Source organism: Typha angustifolia, chromosome 15 (genome assembly GCF_048772165.1).
Source record: "Typha angustifolia cultivar Huaian chromosome 15, ASM4877216v1, whole genome shotgun sequence".
Taxonomy (NCBI): Eukaryota; Viridiplantae; Streptophyta; class Magnoliopsida; order Poales; family Typhaceae; genus Typha; species Typha angustifolia.
In genome coordinates, this window is record NC_133253.1 from 17,760,613 (window position 1) to 17,780,036 (window position 19,424).

At 38.0% G+C, this 19,424-nt stretch overlaps 2 protein-coding genes across 3 annotated transcripts; both read left to right on the forward strand.

Annotated features, from left to right (window-relative positions):
* The first annotated feature begins 1,719 nt into the window (after nt 1–1,719).
* LOC140777731 (uncharacterized) lies at nt 1,720–8,577 on the forward strand. Its single transcript, XM_073122056.1, has 2 exons — nt 1,720–1,874; nt 5,937–8,577. Exon 2 carries the CDS (start codon nt 6,209–6,211, stop codon nt 8,153–8,155), a length of 1,947 nt encoding a protein of 648 aa, XP_072978157.1. The 5' UTR covers nt 1,720–1,874; nt 5,937–6,208; the 3' UTR covers nt 8,156–8,577.
* A 3,059-nt stretch (nt 8,578–11,636) lies between these two features.
* On the forward strand, nt 11,637–19,318 carry LOC140776955 (uncharacterized). Of its 2 annotated transcripts, XM_073120826.1 has the most exons (10): nt 11,637–11,850; nt 15,208–15,344; nt 15,423–15,488; nt 15,576–15,681; nt 17,140–17,182; nt 17,291–17,363; nt 17,573–17,660; nt 18,664–18,720; nt 18,805–18,883; nt 19,062–19,318. In XM_073120826.1, the coding sequence occupies exons 2-10, from the start codon at nt 15,274–15,276 to the stop codon at nt 19,073–19,075; spliced, it is 597 nt and encodes a 198-aa protein (XP_072976927.1). In that variant the 5' UTR covers nt 11,637–11,850; nt 15,208–15,273; the 3' UTR covers nt 19,076–19,318. The 2 variants fall into 2 exon arrangements, with proteins under 2 accessions (XP_072976927.1, XP_072976926.1); XM_073120825.1 differs by having other exon boundaries at nt 18,805–19,318.
* The last annotated feature ends 106 nt before the right edge of the window (nt 19,319–19,424 follow it).

Sequence of the window (19,424 nt, forward strand, 5' to 3'; positions counted from 1 at the left end):
CTATCTATCTATCTATGTATATATAGTTGATGACGCTTTGGAATCTAGAGGGAGCTCATTTTTAGATAGATTAATAATCCACCCTCTCGGCCTCTCCTTATGGATTTGATTTCCCTTATTACAGTTAGAGTTTATATTTAGTGAATTTTGTAACTAGTAAACCTTCGGATGTTGATGATTTGATAGCATCTCCCGTCGTTAATGTAACCCTTTTTATATACTCTAATAATTAGTCTATGACATCATAATCTATTAAAAGAATATATAATAATTAATGCCAAATTTAAGTAGAGAAGCCGCCTAATATTGCCAAAGTGTTTACCTGTTTCTCCCTCAAAGGTGGGCCCGTGGTACTGTTTGGATTGGGATCCTTTTCTACCTAACAGCTCCACATATCATTGCCTAATCCTTACTCATTCCTCTTGATTAGACGCTTTATACTTTGCCTATTTCTCAGGGCACTTCTCCTAATCTACATATCTACTAGTCTCTTTGCGGATTCGGGCGTAGATGGCCATGTACGTGCATGGGACAATGAATCTAGTCACCTTTCAGATGCATTTAATCTTTCACAACTGTTGATGAACGCTTCTTTCATGCTTCAGCCTTCAAGATGTGCCCCCACCTCTTGCTTCCTACCCTTGCACTCCTGCGGGGTTCTAATTCCTAAATAGGTATCTCTCAACGAAGAGTATAATATTATTTTCATATATACTTATAATACAATAATTATAATATTTAGTGTGATAAAAAATAATCTTTAACTTGTCATGAACTGGGCTTTTTTTAAAGCTCAAACAAACTTGAAATGGATAAGGTAGGCATACACTTGGCGTACGTACTGGGAAAAGGAACTATTGTTCCATCACGAGTTGAATGATACAACTGTCGATGGCCAAACGAATATGTCGACGAGACCATCATATCATATGTGAATCATTATAAGTAGTGGCACCTCCATTGAACCGATCCTCTTAACACACCTTTGTCTATTGCGGCAGAGTCACGCTTCACTTCCTGTAGTAAAAAAATAAAAAAGTAGTCTCTTCGTAGCACTGTCGTTGCTTTTCTTTCTTTCTTTTCCTTTCGATAAATGTACAATAATTTTCATGTCATGAATACATGTACCACCAATTTGTACAATATCACATGCTATTTTTTAATTCGACATCAATAAGTACTTGCTTGCATAAATCACATTTGCTTGCTTGCTAGCTAGCTACTTGGCAACCAGGGGTGTGGCCATGTACGGCTTAGTGTAGGCCCAGAACGGAGTACAAGAACTTTCCCCAGTCCAGGCCTGGCCCATTAAGATTATATTATTAAGGACAACGAGTTCCTGCGACCTTGGTTGCAGAGGATCACTGCAAAGAGAGAGAGAGGCGCAGTTCCTCGTCACCAACGTTCACTCGCTCCCACTCGGAGTTGGGTCCCGCCATTTCGGATCCGTTCTATACCGCACCCGGAATCTGACGCAGCGGATGACGTCTTCTCCCAGCTGCATCCCATGCTGCTCTTCTAACGTGCGCCGGGTGTTTTTTTTTTTCCCTTATACACCTCTCCTCTACAACCCCGGGTGCAGAGATTTCTTACGGAATGCTTATCTTTTGATTGCCAAGTTGCCAAACTCATTTGCATCACCTATAGTAACTCGGATGTAATATAATTTCCTACATTAGTTTCTGCACAGGATCGGATTCAGAGAAGAAAAAAAATTGCCGTCTACTTGCTCCTGGTTTCCATCTCTCTTCTAAAAAAAAAAAAGAGGTCTCTCTCTCTCTCTCTCGTCCTCCTCGTCCAAGAGAACTTATTAGCCCTCGTCTCCTTCGGGTCTTGGAAAGCTTGGTTTCTCCGATTGCAAGTCTGGATTAGAGGTTTCCATCTCTTTTGAATGGCTCTCTTTTGATTGCTATCTTTGCCTGTGTGATTCTTCTATTAATTGCTGGAATTTGTTCTGTTTAGATCTTTTCTAATGTCTTCTCTCTAATCCGGAGGGATCTCGTGCTCTGATGCGATTGTCTACTTTCTATACATCTGTTAGGCTAAAATTTTAGAAATACTTAGTGTCTTCGTTGATTGGAAGCTGGAATCTTTGGATTCCGTTGACAACTTTGACTGGGATTTATTTTAATTTTATTTAGTAATTAGGATTCTGGAATAGAAATATTTTGGTTCTCTACTGTTGATCTGATTTATCTTTAAAGATTTGGTTGTTTGGTTTATTATTCTGTTCCTCTTTTTGATGTTTGGAGTAAGGAAAGAATGTTACAATAATAATTCTAGGTTTTAAAGTTGCTATATTTTTTTCTCCGCTTTATTGTTTCATAGATATTGAATTGATCCTGCATTAGTAGTCAGGGATTATTCTATGGAACTTGAGCCTTCAGGTTTCTTTTGGTTCCGCGCATATATATACATACTAATCAGCAGCTATATAAGCACGCTGTCAGCGCTCTTATAATTTAAGATTTTAAGAATATAGCCTGGTCAATTTGTATTATCCTTTTTATTCTCCGTTTTTATATTGGGCAAAAAAATATTCTCATAGAGCTTATCTGAGGATCTGCCTGATATTGCATATTAAAGTTAAACACTTTAGTTTTCATGCTTTTCCTAGAAGAATTTGAATGTTGCAGATCTAGTAGTTATGCATGGGAAATGCTAGTATTATTTCCTTTGAGTTCATCTTGGATTGACTTTATTGTTATATGTTATATTTTCTTATGGGTGAATGTATGCATTGATGTGTTTCTGCATCAGTTGAGTTATACCAAGTACTAACTGCTGCTTCTCTACACTTTGATCATATCTAGCTGGCAGGAGTTTTTTCTTTTTCTGCGATTAGTGATTACTCTTGTTCCATTAGCCCCTTCTAGAAATTAAAAATAATATGAGGAATGCGTTCTAGGCTCACCATTCATCATAATTATTTCGAATGTACATACTCTGATCAAATGGTATATGTACCCAACAATGGCCGTGCCAATGGCATGTGCCATGTTGTGCTAATATCGGCACGGCATGCCCTCGACATACACTGCGTGCTCGTGGCTTGCCCCTATGTGCCACTGACATGTATTTATAATTTTAGTATAATAAGGATGTTGTGACTCTGATAGATGTGATTAATATGATGGTAATGATGATAAATTTATATCATCTTATGAGCGTACCTCTCCTAATATCCTAATATCCTATTATCTACAAATTTAAGTTCTTTCCTCATATGACTATAATTTTGTTGAGCTAGAGATGGTTATTTTCTTTCTTACGTCTCTGATAAATTCTGCTTTGTGATTGTCTAAGTCTAACTCGGTGGTTTTGATCTTGGTGACATATGTGTTTTCCTCATTTTTAAAAATAATTTCTCTGAGAATGTTATATAGCAGGGTTGCATGTCTCGTCTTCATCATCATTGCCATCAGATTGATTTACATAATTTCATACTTTTATTTAAGCATTATGAGGGATCAATTGATCGTGAAGATGATTTAATTCAACTAGCCACTCGTGATGATCCAGCTTGACTAGTAGTAAATTGATATTAATTAATAAAAATAAGAAAAAGTTTTAAAAAATATGTTCTACATGTCATATCATGTTTGTTAAGAAAATGATATTGATTTGACGATGATTAATGAAAATAGGAAAAATTTATAAAAAGGGCACCACATTGGCACAATGACTAGCACGGCTCAGCCCAGGGGTGTTCTTGCATGTACCTGCTAATTGTTGCTCATTTCTAGTTTTCACCTAAGAGCTAACATATAAGCTTTGGCTAGAGCAGTAGAATTAGTTTTAGTCTATGTCCTATCTTTTTGTTCTCCTTTATCATTCTTTGACACTCGTGCCTTCTAGTTCATTGCTTGTTCACGATAATTATCCTTCCCTAAAGTAGGCACATTCAAAATACTTATAGTGGCATGTTTTTGTTCACAAATTATAGTATTTTTTTTCCTATAATAACTCTTTTAGTACAATCATTATATCTATTATCAGTCATACATTAACCAGATACTCAACCTTCCTATTTCATGTCATATTAGGTTTTTTATCTATAAAATTATTGTATCAGGGTTCTCTCTCTGTTTGTCAATAGCATTTTGTTTTTAAATTGATGTGCAGTGCCTTGCTTCTCATATACGAGTATACATACCCTTGTTCAGAAAGCATTGTCACATTTACCAGTGCATCTTCTTTTGGAGCTTTCTCGTGACACACCATTGAGTTCTGTTCCAGCCAATTCCATATTGTTGAAAGACTTGGATGATGATGATAGAAACATGTTGACACACTTTGAAGTTGTGTCAAAAATCAAAATTAAGCCACTCTTTTTTTAATTGATTTTACTCAGTAATTTTAACTTTGGTGCCATCTATAATATATCTTTTTGCATGGTGTGAGTTGCACATACTTTGTCACCTATTATGTAGTACATCTTATTTTGTGTGATTTCATTTGTGCAACAAATTGAATAGACACTTGCTTTGCCTGTACTTTTCTGCGTTCAAGCATCGTGGATGAATTCTCAGAGGTAATCCTGTTAAATGATGATTAGATAGAGGGTGTCAACATCAGATCAAGAGATGACAATAACCCCAACCTAACCTAGACCCATAAGCAATACCAAATCAGGGCCTAAGAAAGTATTAGGCTTCACAAAATCAGTAATAGCATACTGGGACATTTTCTCTTCTAATTTGTAACAAGCAAGTGGTTGTGAAAACTTTATGGAGACAATTAATGGAGGAATTCAGATATCAGATCATCCCCCCACCACATGCACACACACACACGTATTCTCTGTACTTTTGCAACAACAAGCAATTTTTTTATTTCCTTTCATCGTTACTTGCTCAAGGCACTATATGTTTTATTGTCTTTTATAGTTATGTGGTACTTTGTTAATAGATACCCGCTTTAACAGATATTTATTCTGGTAATTTTTGCAACTCTCCTTTTATATGTCAGAACTTCACTTTTGATTTTTATCACCACCTTTTTCAGTACAGTTTAAACTTTCCAATATCATTGTCTCATCAACTAAATATTCAATCTTCCTATTTCATGTGTTAGGTTTGGACATGTATTTTTGTACTCTTTCTGTTTATCAACAAATGTTCATTGTTTTCAAATACCTCGCCAGCTTTATTTCATATCTGCTACTTCTATTAGGTTCCAATAATTGTGCTTGCCCTGATTTTGTTATCTGAGAATTCGTGTCTTGGTTCTGTAAATATATGTAGCTGTTAGATTTACTGGCTCATCTTGTAACTATAGATTAATTGTTTGTAGTGCATGTAATTGCTCAATATGTTGTTGTCTGTCATATGATCCTACTGTATGACATTTCATTATTTAAATCTGTGTGCATTGAGTGGGACAGTAAGTCTTCCCCCTTGCATCCGTAAAGTTTTGAAAATAACTTTCTTAGATGTAAGGGTAAAGATTACACACATCTTCCATCCCAAACTTGCATAGGTGAGAGCCTACTGCATTGGAATGCCCTTTTTTTGGCATATGAGTATATGAGCATTATGTAATAGGACAACTCATGAATACTTCTATTTCAAAGCTATTTTATTGCTTCACAGTGATTTCTGATATTGTACATATTGTCATTGAGGTAGCAAGGATGTATTATTGGTTTTTATTAAGATAGTTATCCTAGAGCTCATACAAGACGCTTGATTTTACAAGATTCAAACTGGCATCGTTTCCAAAGTGAAGTTTTACAAAGTTCTTATTTCTCAATAGCCCTAGTTATTCCCAAATAAATCTCCTCCTTTCTTTCTGTGTGTGACTGTGTGTGTGATCTCTAGTTTTTCAGCTTATCTCATGGATGCTTCTTATAGTTCTGGTTCTTAATGTTTCCTGTTGTGGATTGTTTCATTTCAATCCTGCAGCAGTCATATAATGTTTCCCCATATTGGCAGGACCTGGCAGCATTGTTATGACAAATAACGTCGCGGTTGATAACCATCAATCTTAGCTTGCTTTAGCTATCTTCAGTACATAGTACTTCAGTTTTGTCCAAGATGGACCGTCGTGATACCTCGGGATTTGTTAGCGGAGGTTGCAAGAATGTCTACAAGAATCTCTGACAGCTTTGGTTTTGCTAACTTTGTTAGTCTGGTAATTCAGGTTAATTGGTCATTTTTGCCAGTATTTGGTTGAGTCTGACTGACCTCTAACTCAAGTAGTAGTCATGGACAACAAGTTTGGAGGTTTTGGATTTGCTGTAAATTCTTCTTCAAATCCTTTCCGAAGTTGGAGCACAATTAAATCAGGAGCTGGATATCACACAGATACCACTTTGAGGCTTGATTATCCAGGCATCTCCAATCCGCATAATTTTATCTCAAAGGGGATAAAAAGGAAGTGGGTTGAATTAGATGGTACTGAAGGTATGGGAAATGCCTCGCTGTCGCTGGGTCTGGGCCGCCCATCAAACTCATCTGATAGTAGCAAGCAAAGCTCAACAACTGCTTGTACCATGTCTTCATGTAAGGAAACCGATGAGGAGTGCTCAATGGATCTGGGTTTGAATTTTCAGCTCAGTCTTGGCAATGAGAACACCCCGATACCAAAGAAACATCTTGTTGCAACATCAAAGGCATTGGAAAGTGAAGCTAGGTTTGATCTTCAGTTAAGCCTAACAGCAGGTCTATCTGAATCTGTTATTACTAATACTGTTCCAGCCTCAGTCCTATATCATGATATCTTCGACGCATCAGTAAATGTTAGTTCAGTGCCTACTGCTGATGAAGGATCAACATCTTCTCGCTGGAAATCTGGGAGTCATGTGTTGCCATACTTGTATGCCCCTGAGAGAGGCACTGGAATTTCATCTAACCAAATGATTTCTGGCAGCTATTGTCAGGCTGCAACTTCAGATCTCTCACCTACCATGGCACAAAAGCAGAAAAGCTCAATAGTCACTCCTGTGGTTGATCATCAACAGAATTACAGCACTAGCACAAAAACATGCCAGTTCCATGGATGTGGAAAAGGGGCCAGAGGAGCTTCTGGACTATGCATAGCCCATGGCGGTGGACAGAGGTGCCAGAAAGCCGGTTGCATGAAGGGAGCCGAGGGCAGCACCATCTTCTGCAAAGCCCATGGAGGGGGCAGGCGGTGCCAGCACCTTGGATGCACAAAGAGTGCCGAAGGACGCACTGATTACTGCATAGCTCACGGCGGTGGTCGTCGTTGTAGCCATGAGGGCTGCACTCGAGCTGCAAGAGGAAAATCTGGTCTTTGCATCAGGCATGGTGGTGGCAAGAGGTGCCAGAAGGAGAACTGCACAAAGAGTGCAGAAGGTCATTCTGGTCTATGTATATCTCATGGAGGGGGTCGGCGCTGCCAATTTCCTGAGTGTACAAAAGGTGCTCAGGGCAGCACAATGTTGTGCAAGGCACATGGTGGAGGCAAGAGATGCACATTTTATGGATGCACCAAGGGGGCTGAAGGAAGCTCACCCTTCTGTAAGGGGCATGGTGGGGGGAAGCGCTGCTCATATCCAAGTGGCTGCTCAAAGAGTGTCCATGGTGGGACCCATTTTTGTGTTGCTCATGGAGGTGGCAAGAGGTGTGCTGTTCTTGAGTGTACTAAGAGTGCAAGAGGTCGGACAGATTATTGTGTCCGTCATGGTGGGGGCAAACGATGCAAGTTTGATGGCTGTGATAAAAGTGCTCAAGGAAGCACCGATTTCTGCAAGGCACACGGGGGAGGCAAACGCTGCTCGTGGGGCCAACTAGGGTCAGATCTTGGTGCTGGTGGCCCTCCTTGTGATCGCTTTGCGAGGGGTAAGATCGGCCTTTGTGCTGCACATATTGCACTGGTGGAAGACTTTAGTGTTCATGGAGGGCACTCCATGGGAGCTGTCACCACTGAGTACAGAACACCTAACATGCACTCAGAAATGGAAAACGATGGGGATAGTCTCTTAGACAGGAGTGGAATTCATGTGATGAACTTCATGCAGCCTGCAGTTACTCCAAATTCTAGCTTGGTTTCTCTTCCAGAAGGTAGGGTGCATGGAGGAAGTCTGATGGCAATTTTGGCTAACAGCGGAAGTACTGGGAGCCACTCTGGAAGCCTAGGTGAGCCTAAGCGGGGTAAGGCATATGCTCTGCCTCATAATTGGCTGTAAAAACTAAAAAACAATTCCATGAGATGACCAAATCTGCCCTCATGTGGGTCTGTTCTATTTGCTTCTGGCAACTGCATTGGTTACGCATCTTGGCCAGGTATTCTTGTTATCCAAGTGGTCTGTGAATGAAAACTTACGTGCTTACTGTAGGTTTGGTGGCGTGCCTTTCCTTCCAAACAAAACTGTACATATGTAGTTTTGTATATATAGGGTTCGGTTTTGGACTGTATGGGGTGCGTGCATGTTAAATTTATGTGATGTTAATGGTTTGTATAATTGCACGCTTGGCATCGTATGTGTTTTAAGTGGAATTTCTGTTCGAGCTTGGTCAACTACAAAATTGCTGGGGACTTGTTTTGCATCAATGAGGCAAAGGCCAAAATCTGGTTGAGTGATAATTTAAAGCATCAGTTTGCATGTTATCTGTTTGTCAACAGGTGTACCTGGATTAGGAGAATTGCTGATATTGATTTCCTTATTTTACAGAACTTACTATATCTCCAGAAAGTTGTAGTAGTGCTTCCTTAATTTGAGTTACAGGATACATGCAAAAGAAGAGTGAAAGCAGGCATGCTGGACTTAAGATGAACTCGCTGATAACTTCATTTGAGAGTTGCCCTTGATTGACTCAAAGCCAATATTAAGAAAAATGGCAGATATATGGTTCCTTCTCTTTCCCATCGCTTTGTAACTCTTTTCTTTCGTCGTTTTGAACTGTTTGAAGTATTCATTTGTCCATTGATGGACTTACACGGAAGGATGACCGTAACTGACCTTTTCTTTTTAAATCTTTGGTAAAAATTGTGGTTGTATATCACTAAGTTCTCCCGCATAACTTAAAAATAGTTCACTGCTTTTATTACTATTTTTTCATATATTACACTCTTACTTTGTATATATATGCTCTTACCCCTGCCGTTAGAGAACAGTAGGAATGCCAATACGAAGGCCCTATGGCACTCACTACTCTTTCTTTCCTCTTATATCTACTGCACATATTTAGCTTTGCGTATCTAGAATCACATAGTCCATGTCTATGCCTAATGCCACTTCTATTGATTAAAATGGTGATCTAGGTGGCTCCCTTTTGCATGTCTAAGCTTCATAAAATCCTTAACTTGTGCACGTACCTACCTTCTAGCAGTGAACATCCATTGAACTATCGGTCTCCCATGCATCGATCTCAAATCAAGATTCGGTTACGTCGAGTGGCATTTCCGTAATTTACCAGCTTACAGTTTGCAGTCCCCATCAGTGGCATCCCGTAATTTCACTAAACTTTAGTACGGATGAGATAACTAACTCCATAACCGCCAAATGCCCCCGCCCTTGCTTCTATTTAAGCACACTCCCCACCCCCACCTCCAGTTCTAGTTCCATTCCCATTCCTCTCTCTCTGCTCTCTGCTTTCTCTCTCTCTCTCAAAGTCTCAATGGCTCTCTCTGGTCTTGGCTCTCTTCTCCTCCTCCTCTTCCTCCTCTCTGCCTCCGCTGCCGCATCTCCTCCTCCCTCCTCCTGCATCATCGCCAAGGACTTGAAGGGCGGCGCCGTCCTGATCCAGTACGGAGTCCAATGCAACGATTCCTACCCTTACTGCACCCTCTCGTGCAACCAGCTGCACGACCTCTCCACGCTCGATCGCCGCCGATCCACCAGCCCCGGTGCTCCCGCCTGTGTCTTCATCCGGATCTTCCCAGACGCCCGCTTCCAGATCTACGGCGTCGACTGCTCCGCTGTCGCTCACTGCAAAGCTTCCTGCATGGAGATTCCTCCTAGTGCCATCTCCTCCCCCGTATCCGGCCATGGAGGATGCGGTGGATACGACAAGTCTGACCACATCAGGGACATTGGTAGCGGCACGCAATTCATGCAAGAATTATCCGCCGCCGGCCTATTCGAATTCATAGCGGAGAAATGCGCCGGCGGAGTTCTGAATCTCACGGCGGAGAATGGGATCCATATGTCCGGAAATGCCTCCGTTCCTCCCGTAGTAGACGAACTCTGATGTGAGAAATCGATCTTTCCTAATTCTTAATTTCTTCTGCTCGATCGATCGATCCACTTTTTCGTCCTTGTCTTGGAATCTTGTGTGAATAGGGTAAGCTGTCTGTAGATGGATGTAGGAGCTCATAAAGAAGTGTGGACAATTACAAGAATCTCTTATACGTCACTACTATAAACTTCTTCGATCCTTCTATCATCCGAGTAGTACATCTCGTTCTTGCTATTCTTTGATCTTGATTCCATGTTGATTAGCTGTGCGAATTGGTTATCACAAACCTAACACGTTTATCTCACAAACGACAGTGTTACTCTTAAGTGCTACTGAGACAAGTTTGGATGTCTGATCGAGTTAAACTCATGCTTTAGCGTTGGGATTCAATTCCGAGTTTCCTTCTTTAGATAATAACAACATATTATTTTAAATAAATTGGATCGGCATCCGTTATGATCTCAATTAAGTCTTCTAATTTAGTTGCTCATTGGTTTGCCAACATGAGCTGGGCTTCATGTTCGAGGGTCGATATTCATCGATCGAGCATTGCTCCTTTCTTGTTTTAATTTTTGCCGTATGATTTGTACCTTGAGCTTTGATGAAATAGCACTCATATATTATCTGAAAACTAGATCGATCGAATACTGATATATGACACTGGCTATAAGTTCTATTTTCCATATGAATATCTGATTTAAGCTTACTATAGCTCATTTTTTTTTATGGAGAGGTTTGATCCGGTTATGCAGTCTATAATATATAGAGAGCTAACTCATAATAATAATAATAATAACAATAAAAACTAAAAAAAAACTGATATGGCAACAGAAAAGCAATAACACACGTGAAAACTGATGGCAGCAGGCTGACGGGTTTTACTTGTTTGCTACCATATTATTATTATATAGATACCTTCTTGTCCGAGAGATGATCATATTTATAAGGGATGTTTTAGGGCATGTTCAAAGAAAACATTACCCATCCGTGGCAAAGCCGGGTTTCATGTTCTAAAATACTGTTCACTAATTGGGCTTCACCACTCTCAGCCCAAAGATCAATTTATGTGAGCCTAGTATTACTCGGATGGACGAGGATTTAGTCCAAAAAGCCTTATCCTATGTCCTCTAATTGAACCAGCAGATAAGAAATCTCTGACGGGTCGGGCTTCGATCCGAATAGAAGAGCCTGATAAATTTCTTATTATTGGTTCACGTATAACGGTATAAGCATCAATCGACAGCATGACTATGAAACACAAATACTTTATTTGGGATGCACGTACAAGCATAAAAACAGAGAGACACGAATTAAAAATAATAATTTTAGTTTTTCAGTACGGCTCTGCTACGTCATTGGGACCGATAGGGCGGAAGGGATACTCATTTTTAAGTTGATTTAGTTTAGCGGGTCGAGTTTGAAGCTCGTGTCTGTTAACCCATTTTACTACCCATCAAGGGTTAAATGCAAATATACAATTGACGGAGAAATGCCCCAGTTCCTGTCTCACGTTGATTGTGGGCGATTTTTCTTTTCCAAAACCCTAGTCGTTCTCCTTCGACGCACTATAGAACTTGCTCGACTCTTCTGAGAAGCTCCTCTCTCGCGTTCTCCTCCGACAAACTTGCGCTTCTCTCTCTTACTTTCTCCTCCGCTGGTCTCTTTGTTTTTCTCTGTCCTCACACTTGAGGAGGACACCAAGGTGAGGAAAAATATTATCTTTTTCTTTATTGAAGTTGGCTGCAGTGAGAGAAATGTTTTGATTCGGCAATCATGCTTTTTTTCCTCTCTGCCTTCACAATGTTAGTAACCTGTAGGCTCCAATATGAGAAATATGCTAGTAACTTAGTGTGCAATAATTTTTATTTTGTAGCAATGACTCTTTTAGTTTTATCTTGTCCCAATACTAATCATTTTGGTCATTTGGTGGTATGGTGCATGAACATATTTAGTATGTGTATTACCTAATGATAGAATTTGTTAGTGAGTTTTTCTATGAATTTTTGGCACTATGATGTAGATGTAATGATATTAGGGGTAAAAGCGGGTCGGATTAAGTCCGACTCGACCCTCTAAATGACTCGGATCGGATTGAATATGGATAAAAAAATCCTTCCCGATCCATATATGGATACATGTAGTTTTTAGAAAAAGAACCCTGAAAACCCAATCCCCCCCCCCCCCAATACGGATAGTCTTTTTGGAAAAGTCGGGATTTGGATATGGTATAATTAATTCTGTCGGATTCGGATTTGGATAACGGATATCTGTTTAATAACATAAAATTACCTGACCCAATCCGTTACCTCTAACACTAACCCTACCTTTGTCTTCTCCATCTCTTTCCCCCAAATCGCATTTCATCCGCCGCCTCCAACCAAAAGTGAAAGACCTCTCCATCAGCCATCACTGTCTTCAATTCCTCTTCCATCACCATCACCATCACCTCTCCGGCCCTCCGCTGCCATCGCCTCTCTACCATCACTAAGTTGCGCCACCATCTCCACTCCCCATTGTGTCACCAAGCTCTGCCTCCTCCCTCCTTGAGCTCGTCAACATCAAGCTCACCAGTAACGATAGGAAGGTATCACACCACAACACCTCTTATATTTGGAGGATTCATGGTATAGACTTTGAATTATCTAGTATGCAAGTTCTCAATGATCTAGTTGTTAAAGTTATAGGATAATTCTCATTTACTTGCAATTGCAAATCAATAACATGCATTTTATATGCTTAATTATAACTTTATAATGTATGTCTTTCACTCGTGGATTTTAAGAAACCTAGTTATAGCCAAAGTAACTGGGAATGTATGTTACACTTCAGAAGGTGAAGGCTACTAATATTTATGATTCACCTTAAGTAGAGTAAAGAAGTTGTTGAAGGGCTTTGGGCCAATTACTCTGAGAAATAGATGATCGTACCCAAAATGTTGGACATGGGTTTTTACTCACGGGACATGCTTCTTGTTATCAGTTGCCCATCTTATAATACCTTGGTTCAATGGATTAAAGATGAATTGTTGTTTATAACAATAAACTACTATCTTGATTTAAGTTAAATTATCTTGATTTCAGTCTTAATATCAGTAATGTCTAGTTTATAAATAAGGTCATCAGTTATAAACTTGCTAATTATTCAGGCTTTGATGAATCTTGAGGTTAAAATAATTATCTTAATTTTATTCAGTGTTTACTGGGATGAAACTTGATCCATCTTAATTTTGTTCAGCATTTGCTAAGATGAAACTATTGATCGATCTTAAAATAGTTTTAGGACTTTGGGATGTTTTTAGGCATGTTCTTGGACTTTTAGCTTTTAAGTTTTAAACTTTTAATCGCCTTTGTCTGCACATTTGTAGCTATTTTTTTTTTCTCTACTCTCTTGTTTGATATTTTTTGCAACTTGAAGAGTAATCAATTTTCAAAAATTGCTAAATTGGTGAGAATGTTTTTACCTTTAATGTTTTTACCTTTAATATTTTCTCTCTTTCATGGTTTACATTTGATACTTTTATTTGTAATTAGTTTTAATGTCTAGATTTAGGAGTCAATGGATCTACAAGTGTAACAGTTTAAGATGGTACCTCCAATAGTGTTTTTAATGATGATAGAACAAAGAAAAAGAAGTTGATATCGGATGTCTAGAATAATTTTGAAAAAGTTGAAAAGATAGAGGTAATCGATGAAAAAGTAATTACCATGTGCAAAGCAATATGTAAATCTTGTTGAAAATAATTTAGTGGGCAAAGTTTTATTGTAACAATACACTTGAGGAACTATTGTAAAACTAAACGTAGTAGTAATAGAGGGCAAATGTTATCCAATCTCACGAACGTTACTCAATTTTTTGCTAGAATTTTAAGTATTTATTTGTTCAAGAACCAGCTGGATTTAAATTTGGTAACTTTGGTTGTATTTAGTAATGGGAGGACCCTTGTTTTGTGATGGCTGTTACACTTTTGACATGTTTGGTAGCTTTGTAACTTCCTGTATCAAACAGGACTTGAAATCACTTGGGATGAGCAAAAGCTATGTATTACTCATATTCTGCAATCTTACACTGATAATTTCATGTTAGAAGAACAAATTGCTTGCTTTCTTCTTTATTACATCTTTTTGAAGGATTAATATATGTTGTTTCTGTCACAACCATATATACTATTATTGTTCTTATCACTTTGTCTAGTAAATTCAGCTAAAAATATTTAAGGGTTGTCTAGGCTTTTGCCTTTGTAACCATGCTTGACTTCTTACATATATAGTGCTTCAACTTATACCTGTCCTTGCACTCACTGATACTATTTTTTTTCCTTTTATGATGATCAATTTCTTCCTTACTATAGTGTGGATACTAATCTTGATTAGTTAATTATGGGAAATTAATTCGTAACTCTACTATGTGGTCAAAATGTCCTTTTATTAGTACTATTTGCAAGCACTTTTGAAAATATCCTAGTTTGTATTTTAGCTATATATTGAACTTCTGACAATCTATAAGCAGAGGGAGAATTTTTTTTTAAACTCTTAGTAATTTTATATTAATTGTGTCTAAAATAAATGTTATAATTCATTTAAGATCCAATCTTTATCTGTTTAAGATCCGATCTATATCCAAAAAATTGTCCAATCTGTATTAAAAAATTATTCGATCAATATTTGGAATTTATCCATATCTGTTTAGTTAGGATATGGTTTTAAATTTTAGTTATCCATCTAATATCCATATTTGAATCCATATTCATATCCGGATTAAAAATATGGATCTAGATATTGGTTGAGTCTTATCCAATCCGTTTTTCACTCTTAAATGATATGGATTTTTTTACTATAGGTTATATTAGTTTGACAATTGATTGCAAATCCGTATTCATATCTTTCCGTATTCTGAATCCATATCTCTGTACCCGTATCGTTGTATTTCATATTTCAAATCCATATTTGTGCTTCACTATTGGATGATTGGTTTGGTCACTGCTTGGTTCTTTGAGGTGGTGTTGTCTTGTCTCATCCTCATCGGTCTCTACTTCTTACTCCTGTCTTGTCTTCAATTCTAGTTTTTTCGTGCTACTCTCAAATCCAACATATAAATTGGGGAGAAGATTCGGTAAGGTTTCACATCGATGGGGAGGGCCAAGAAGACCCCAAAGTTTGCTGCTGTCAAGAAGCTCGTGAGCTCCAAAACCCTAAAAAAGTGGGTTTCTTTTCCTCTCTTCCTGTCATCTTTTCTTCTTCCAATGTGATTAAGCTTCTGGATCATCATATCTCACAGGTATAAGGAGGAGGTCCTGAACCCTAAGAAGAAAGATCTCGAGAAGGAGAAGCTCCCCCGTAATGCGTGAGTATTCTTTGTGATGTCGCCCTCTTCTTATCGCTTTACTTTGATTTCTTGCTTGCGTCTAACAGTTCGGTTGGTTTTTGTTAGGCCGGCTGTCTCTTCGGCGCTCTTCTTCAAGTACAACACTGCTCTAGGCCCACCTTATATGGTTATCGTTGATACCAACTTTATCAACTTCTCCATCCAGAATAAGGCAAGTTTTGATAAAAAAGTTTGTGCTTTTATTGACTTCTGTATTGATGATTTGATATTTCTTCATGAACCATCACAGTATTTGGAAGAAGATATCATAACTTTTCGTTCTTCTGTTGGAAATAGTTCTTCTGTTTCTTAGAGGTTTTTATTGGGGAGGGGTAACCGTAACAAGGTCCATTTCTGTATTGGCAGTGATTTGCAAAAATGACTAAATTCACGAACCCAGACAATCAAAAGGAGATATCTTCTGATTGTATAATCTTAGGATGGCTCGACATTCGACTTGGCGGCTGATCTAGCTTCTGTATCTCTACTCATGCGGATAGTGATTCTGATAATTACTAAGTTCTACCTTCCCAGTAACTATGTAGTGTGCTGTTCTATTATGTGTTAAATAGAAGTTTTCATCTTTTCCTGGACATTTGACACCTTATCACCTGAACTGGGTTGTAGAACCAAGCAACTAATGGCTTCTTCTCAGATATTATAATGTATAATATAGTGGGCAGATATACATCTTTCAGTTGCCTTAGTTGTTTATTTTTTGTATTATTTATGGGAGCAATATATGACAAATTTAAAATAGTTGAGTTAAACCAATGATGATACCCGGTTGTAACATATGTAGTGATCAGTTTACTGATAAAGAGATATAATGTGAACCAGAAGACTGGGAAATGAGACGTGTTTTTGTTAATCTTTGGTGTTTCTCCTTTAACAAATAAAGTTTCTGGACAACAAGTGCATTACTACGTTACATTCTGTGAAGTTGGGTAACATAATAAGATTATCTTAAATCATGAAGATCTTTACATATTATCAAAGATCTTAAAAGAATTTGCATGCAAGTTAGGTGAGAAATCTGAAGAAAGCAAGTTTTTGATACTCCTTTCTTGTAAGAGGTTGAATCAGACGCAGCATTGGATTCTTAAAACTGAATTCAGTTGGGGAAATTGTTTTCATGGGTTGGCTGTTGCTTCACTTTGGCTGGAGCCTGGCAGTGTCTTATTTTCTTGTGTTTGTCAACATCATTCTTCTTATGATGTATTGGTCTTGGAAGACTTTCTTTGACGGGTTGTCAACCAAAATAGAGTATACATTTTGTTCAAAAAATATGAATATACATTTCTATGTGTAATAGAACTGTCAAACTGTTACATGAATTCCATACTACCAAATTTAGCAAGACTCTTCAGTACGCTAGTAGAACTGGGTTTGAATAAGCTGATGCAACCTTTTCTCTTAAAGACATGAAGGTCAAATAATTTATCTGAGGACAAATATTACTTTTTAGATTCTGATAACTTAGTAAAAGTCTAAGAACTATTGAAAATTTAATGATTCATTTCATTCTCGAAGCACTGCTAACATTTTGAGAGCTAACTGTAAGAATGATTCTTTCTTTGCTTGACGAATTTGATTTTATATGGCTTATATTTCTTTCCTTTTTATGCAGTTGGATCTGGAGAAAGGAATGATGGACTGCCTGTATGCAAAATGTCAGTAATTATCATATTATCTTTGATTCTAATTAATCTTACTCTTGCCTGTTTATTTGATCCTTCTCTGTGATGTTGGAATTAACTCCTTGTGATTGGCTTAAAAAGGCACTCCATGTATCACTGATTGTGTCATGGCTGAGCTCGAAAAACTGGGGCAGAAGTACCGTGTGGCTCTAAGGTATCTTACAGTGCAAATGCTTTTTCCCCTATGCAAGTGTAACATGTTTTTTCTTAATCTCCATCTGTCAGCTTCCTGTTTAGTTCTTTCTTTTTTTCACCATTTCAACTAATGTTGTATTCCCTATTATGATGGTTTTAAATATATGTATGGTTTCTAGATTCTGATTGTTTCCCTCCTCAATCTTGTTATCTGTGCTTATTTGGCAGGATTGCTAAAGATCCTAGGTTTGAGAGACTACCATGCACACATAAAGGAACATATGCAGATGATTGCATCGTTGAAAGGGTCACCCAGGTATTACCCTTTTCTTGTTTATCTGTTTGTGGTCTTATGTTTCATTCAAAACTTCATTTTTACTATATAACAGTATTTATTTGATGTCTTTTGGTTATCTTTTGCTTTGTAATGATGGTACGGCTTGCCCTTGCATCTAAGATGTCATAGTTCAAGACATGGAAATAACCTCTTTGTATAGAGGCTACAACTGCTTATATCTTCTGCTTGAAACCCCAAATTGGTGGGAGCCTCGTGCATTCAGAATTGATCTGTATCTTTGAGGACGGTGAGATTATGTAGAACTCCATATGTAACTTCTAGCTTTCATAAGGTAGAAACATCCCAACATTATATTTCCAGAGTCACTCGTACGTCTACCTTGACCCAACTTGCCACAATATTCAAGAATATTTCGCTATCTTTCAAACTTTGAAAGTCCAAAAGAAAAACTTACTCTTGTAATATAATTACTGCTGCTGCCCTCATTGTTATCCATTCCCTCTTCTTTTCCTATTTCCTGGTGGAATCTTTAACAGCCATGCTTTCACTTTTTCTTTTGTGTGTGTGTGTGTGTGTGAGAAAAATGTTTTTCCTGACTGTCACTTGTTTTTTGACATCCTGGCCTATGAAGCACCTCCAGTTACTTTGCCCCTTTGCAAGCATCCCTCTTATACTGATATTGACTGCTGATGTGGTGGAAACTAAAGCTATTTTAGGCTATAGTTGTAGTTTATTTTTGTTTATTCCTAATGTTTCAGGGGTTTCTTGTAATAAGATTCTCTTTTTGGTGAACAACATAGATCCACTCTTCCTTCTCTATTTTGTCGCCATTGTAATAAATTGTCACATCATACTATCATAGTATTTAATGAATAGATGGGAAGAAGTATTATTAAGTGCTTACATAATAGAAAAATCAAGGAAAGATCCCGGATCACCCTTGATAATTATTTGGAGGCACCTCCTTTATCAAGTGTTTTTTTTTTCTTTTTTCCATCTAAAAGTATCTTTTCTTAAACAGCACAAGTGCTACATTGTTGCTACATGTGATAGAGACTTGAAACGAAGGATACGCAAGGTAGGCTGATTAGTGCAATTATATGTACTCTTGAGATCTTTGTGTAATTTTGCCTACAAGACTTAGTTATTTTTTGTTTGGCAGATTCCTGGGGTGCCTATCATGTACATTACTCAGCATAAGTATTCCATAGAACGGCTACCTGAAGCAACTCTTGGTGGAGGTTGGCTCGTTCTTTATATTAATTTAATGGTTTTTTTTCTTGATTTTATTTTCCAATGATTATATTAGCTTAGTTTAGGATAGATTTCTTTTGCCAAATTTGCTTTATCTTTTTAGTTAAATACTAGTTTTTCATAATATTTTGCCACATCTGGAATTCATGTCACCTTTTTGTGCAGCTCCAAGATACTGATGATAGAGGAGTTCTTAGCCAAACGGGACGCTTCCTGTGTCGGGTTTCCTACTGTAAGACTAGTTCTTTTCCCCTCCACAATACGGAGAGAGGAATAGAGTGGTGTAATTATCTTAAAAGTACTTCTCTTGTTGCTGTAATTGGTTCTCACCGCGCTGGAGATCTTGTAATCAAAACATTCTTCGACTGTACTATCTTTGATGGAAACTCGTGAAAATAATGATATATTCGCTAAGTTGTAGATCCGATTTTGTTATAGCCAGAGGGGAATCAGATAAAAGAAAAGAGTTTTTAACCAAGCTAGCCCTCTCTCAAACTTCTTTTCAGCTCGAGATTAGCTAGAAAAGGT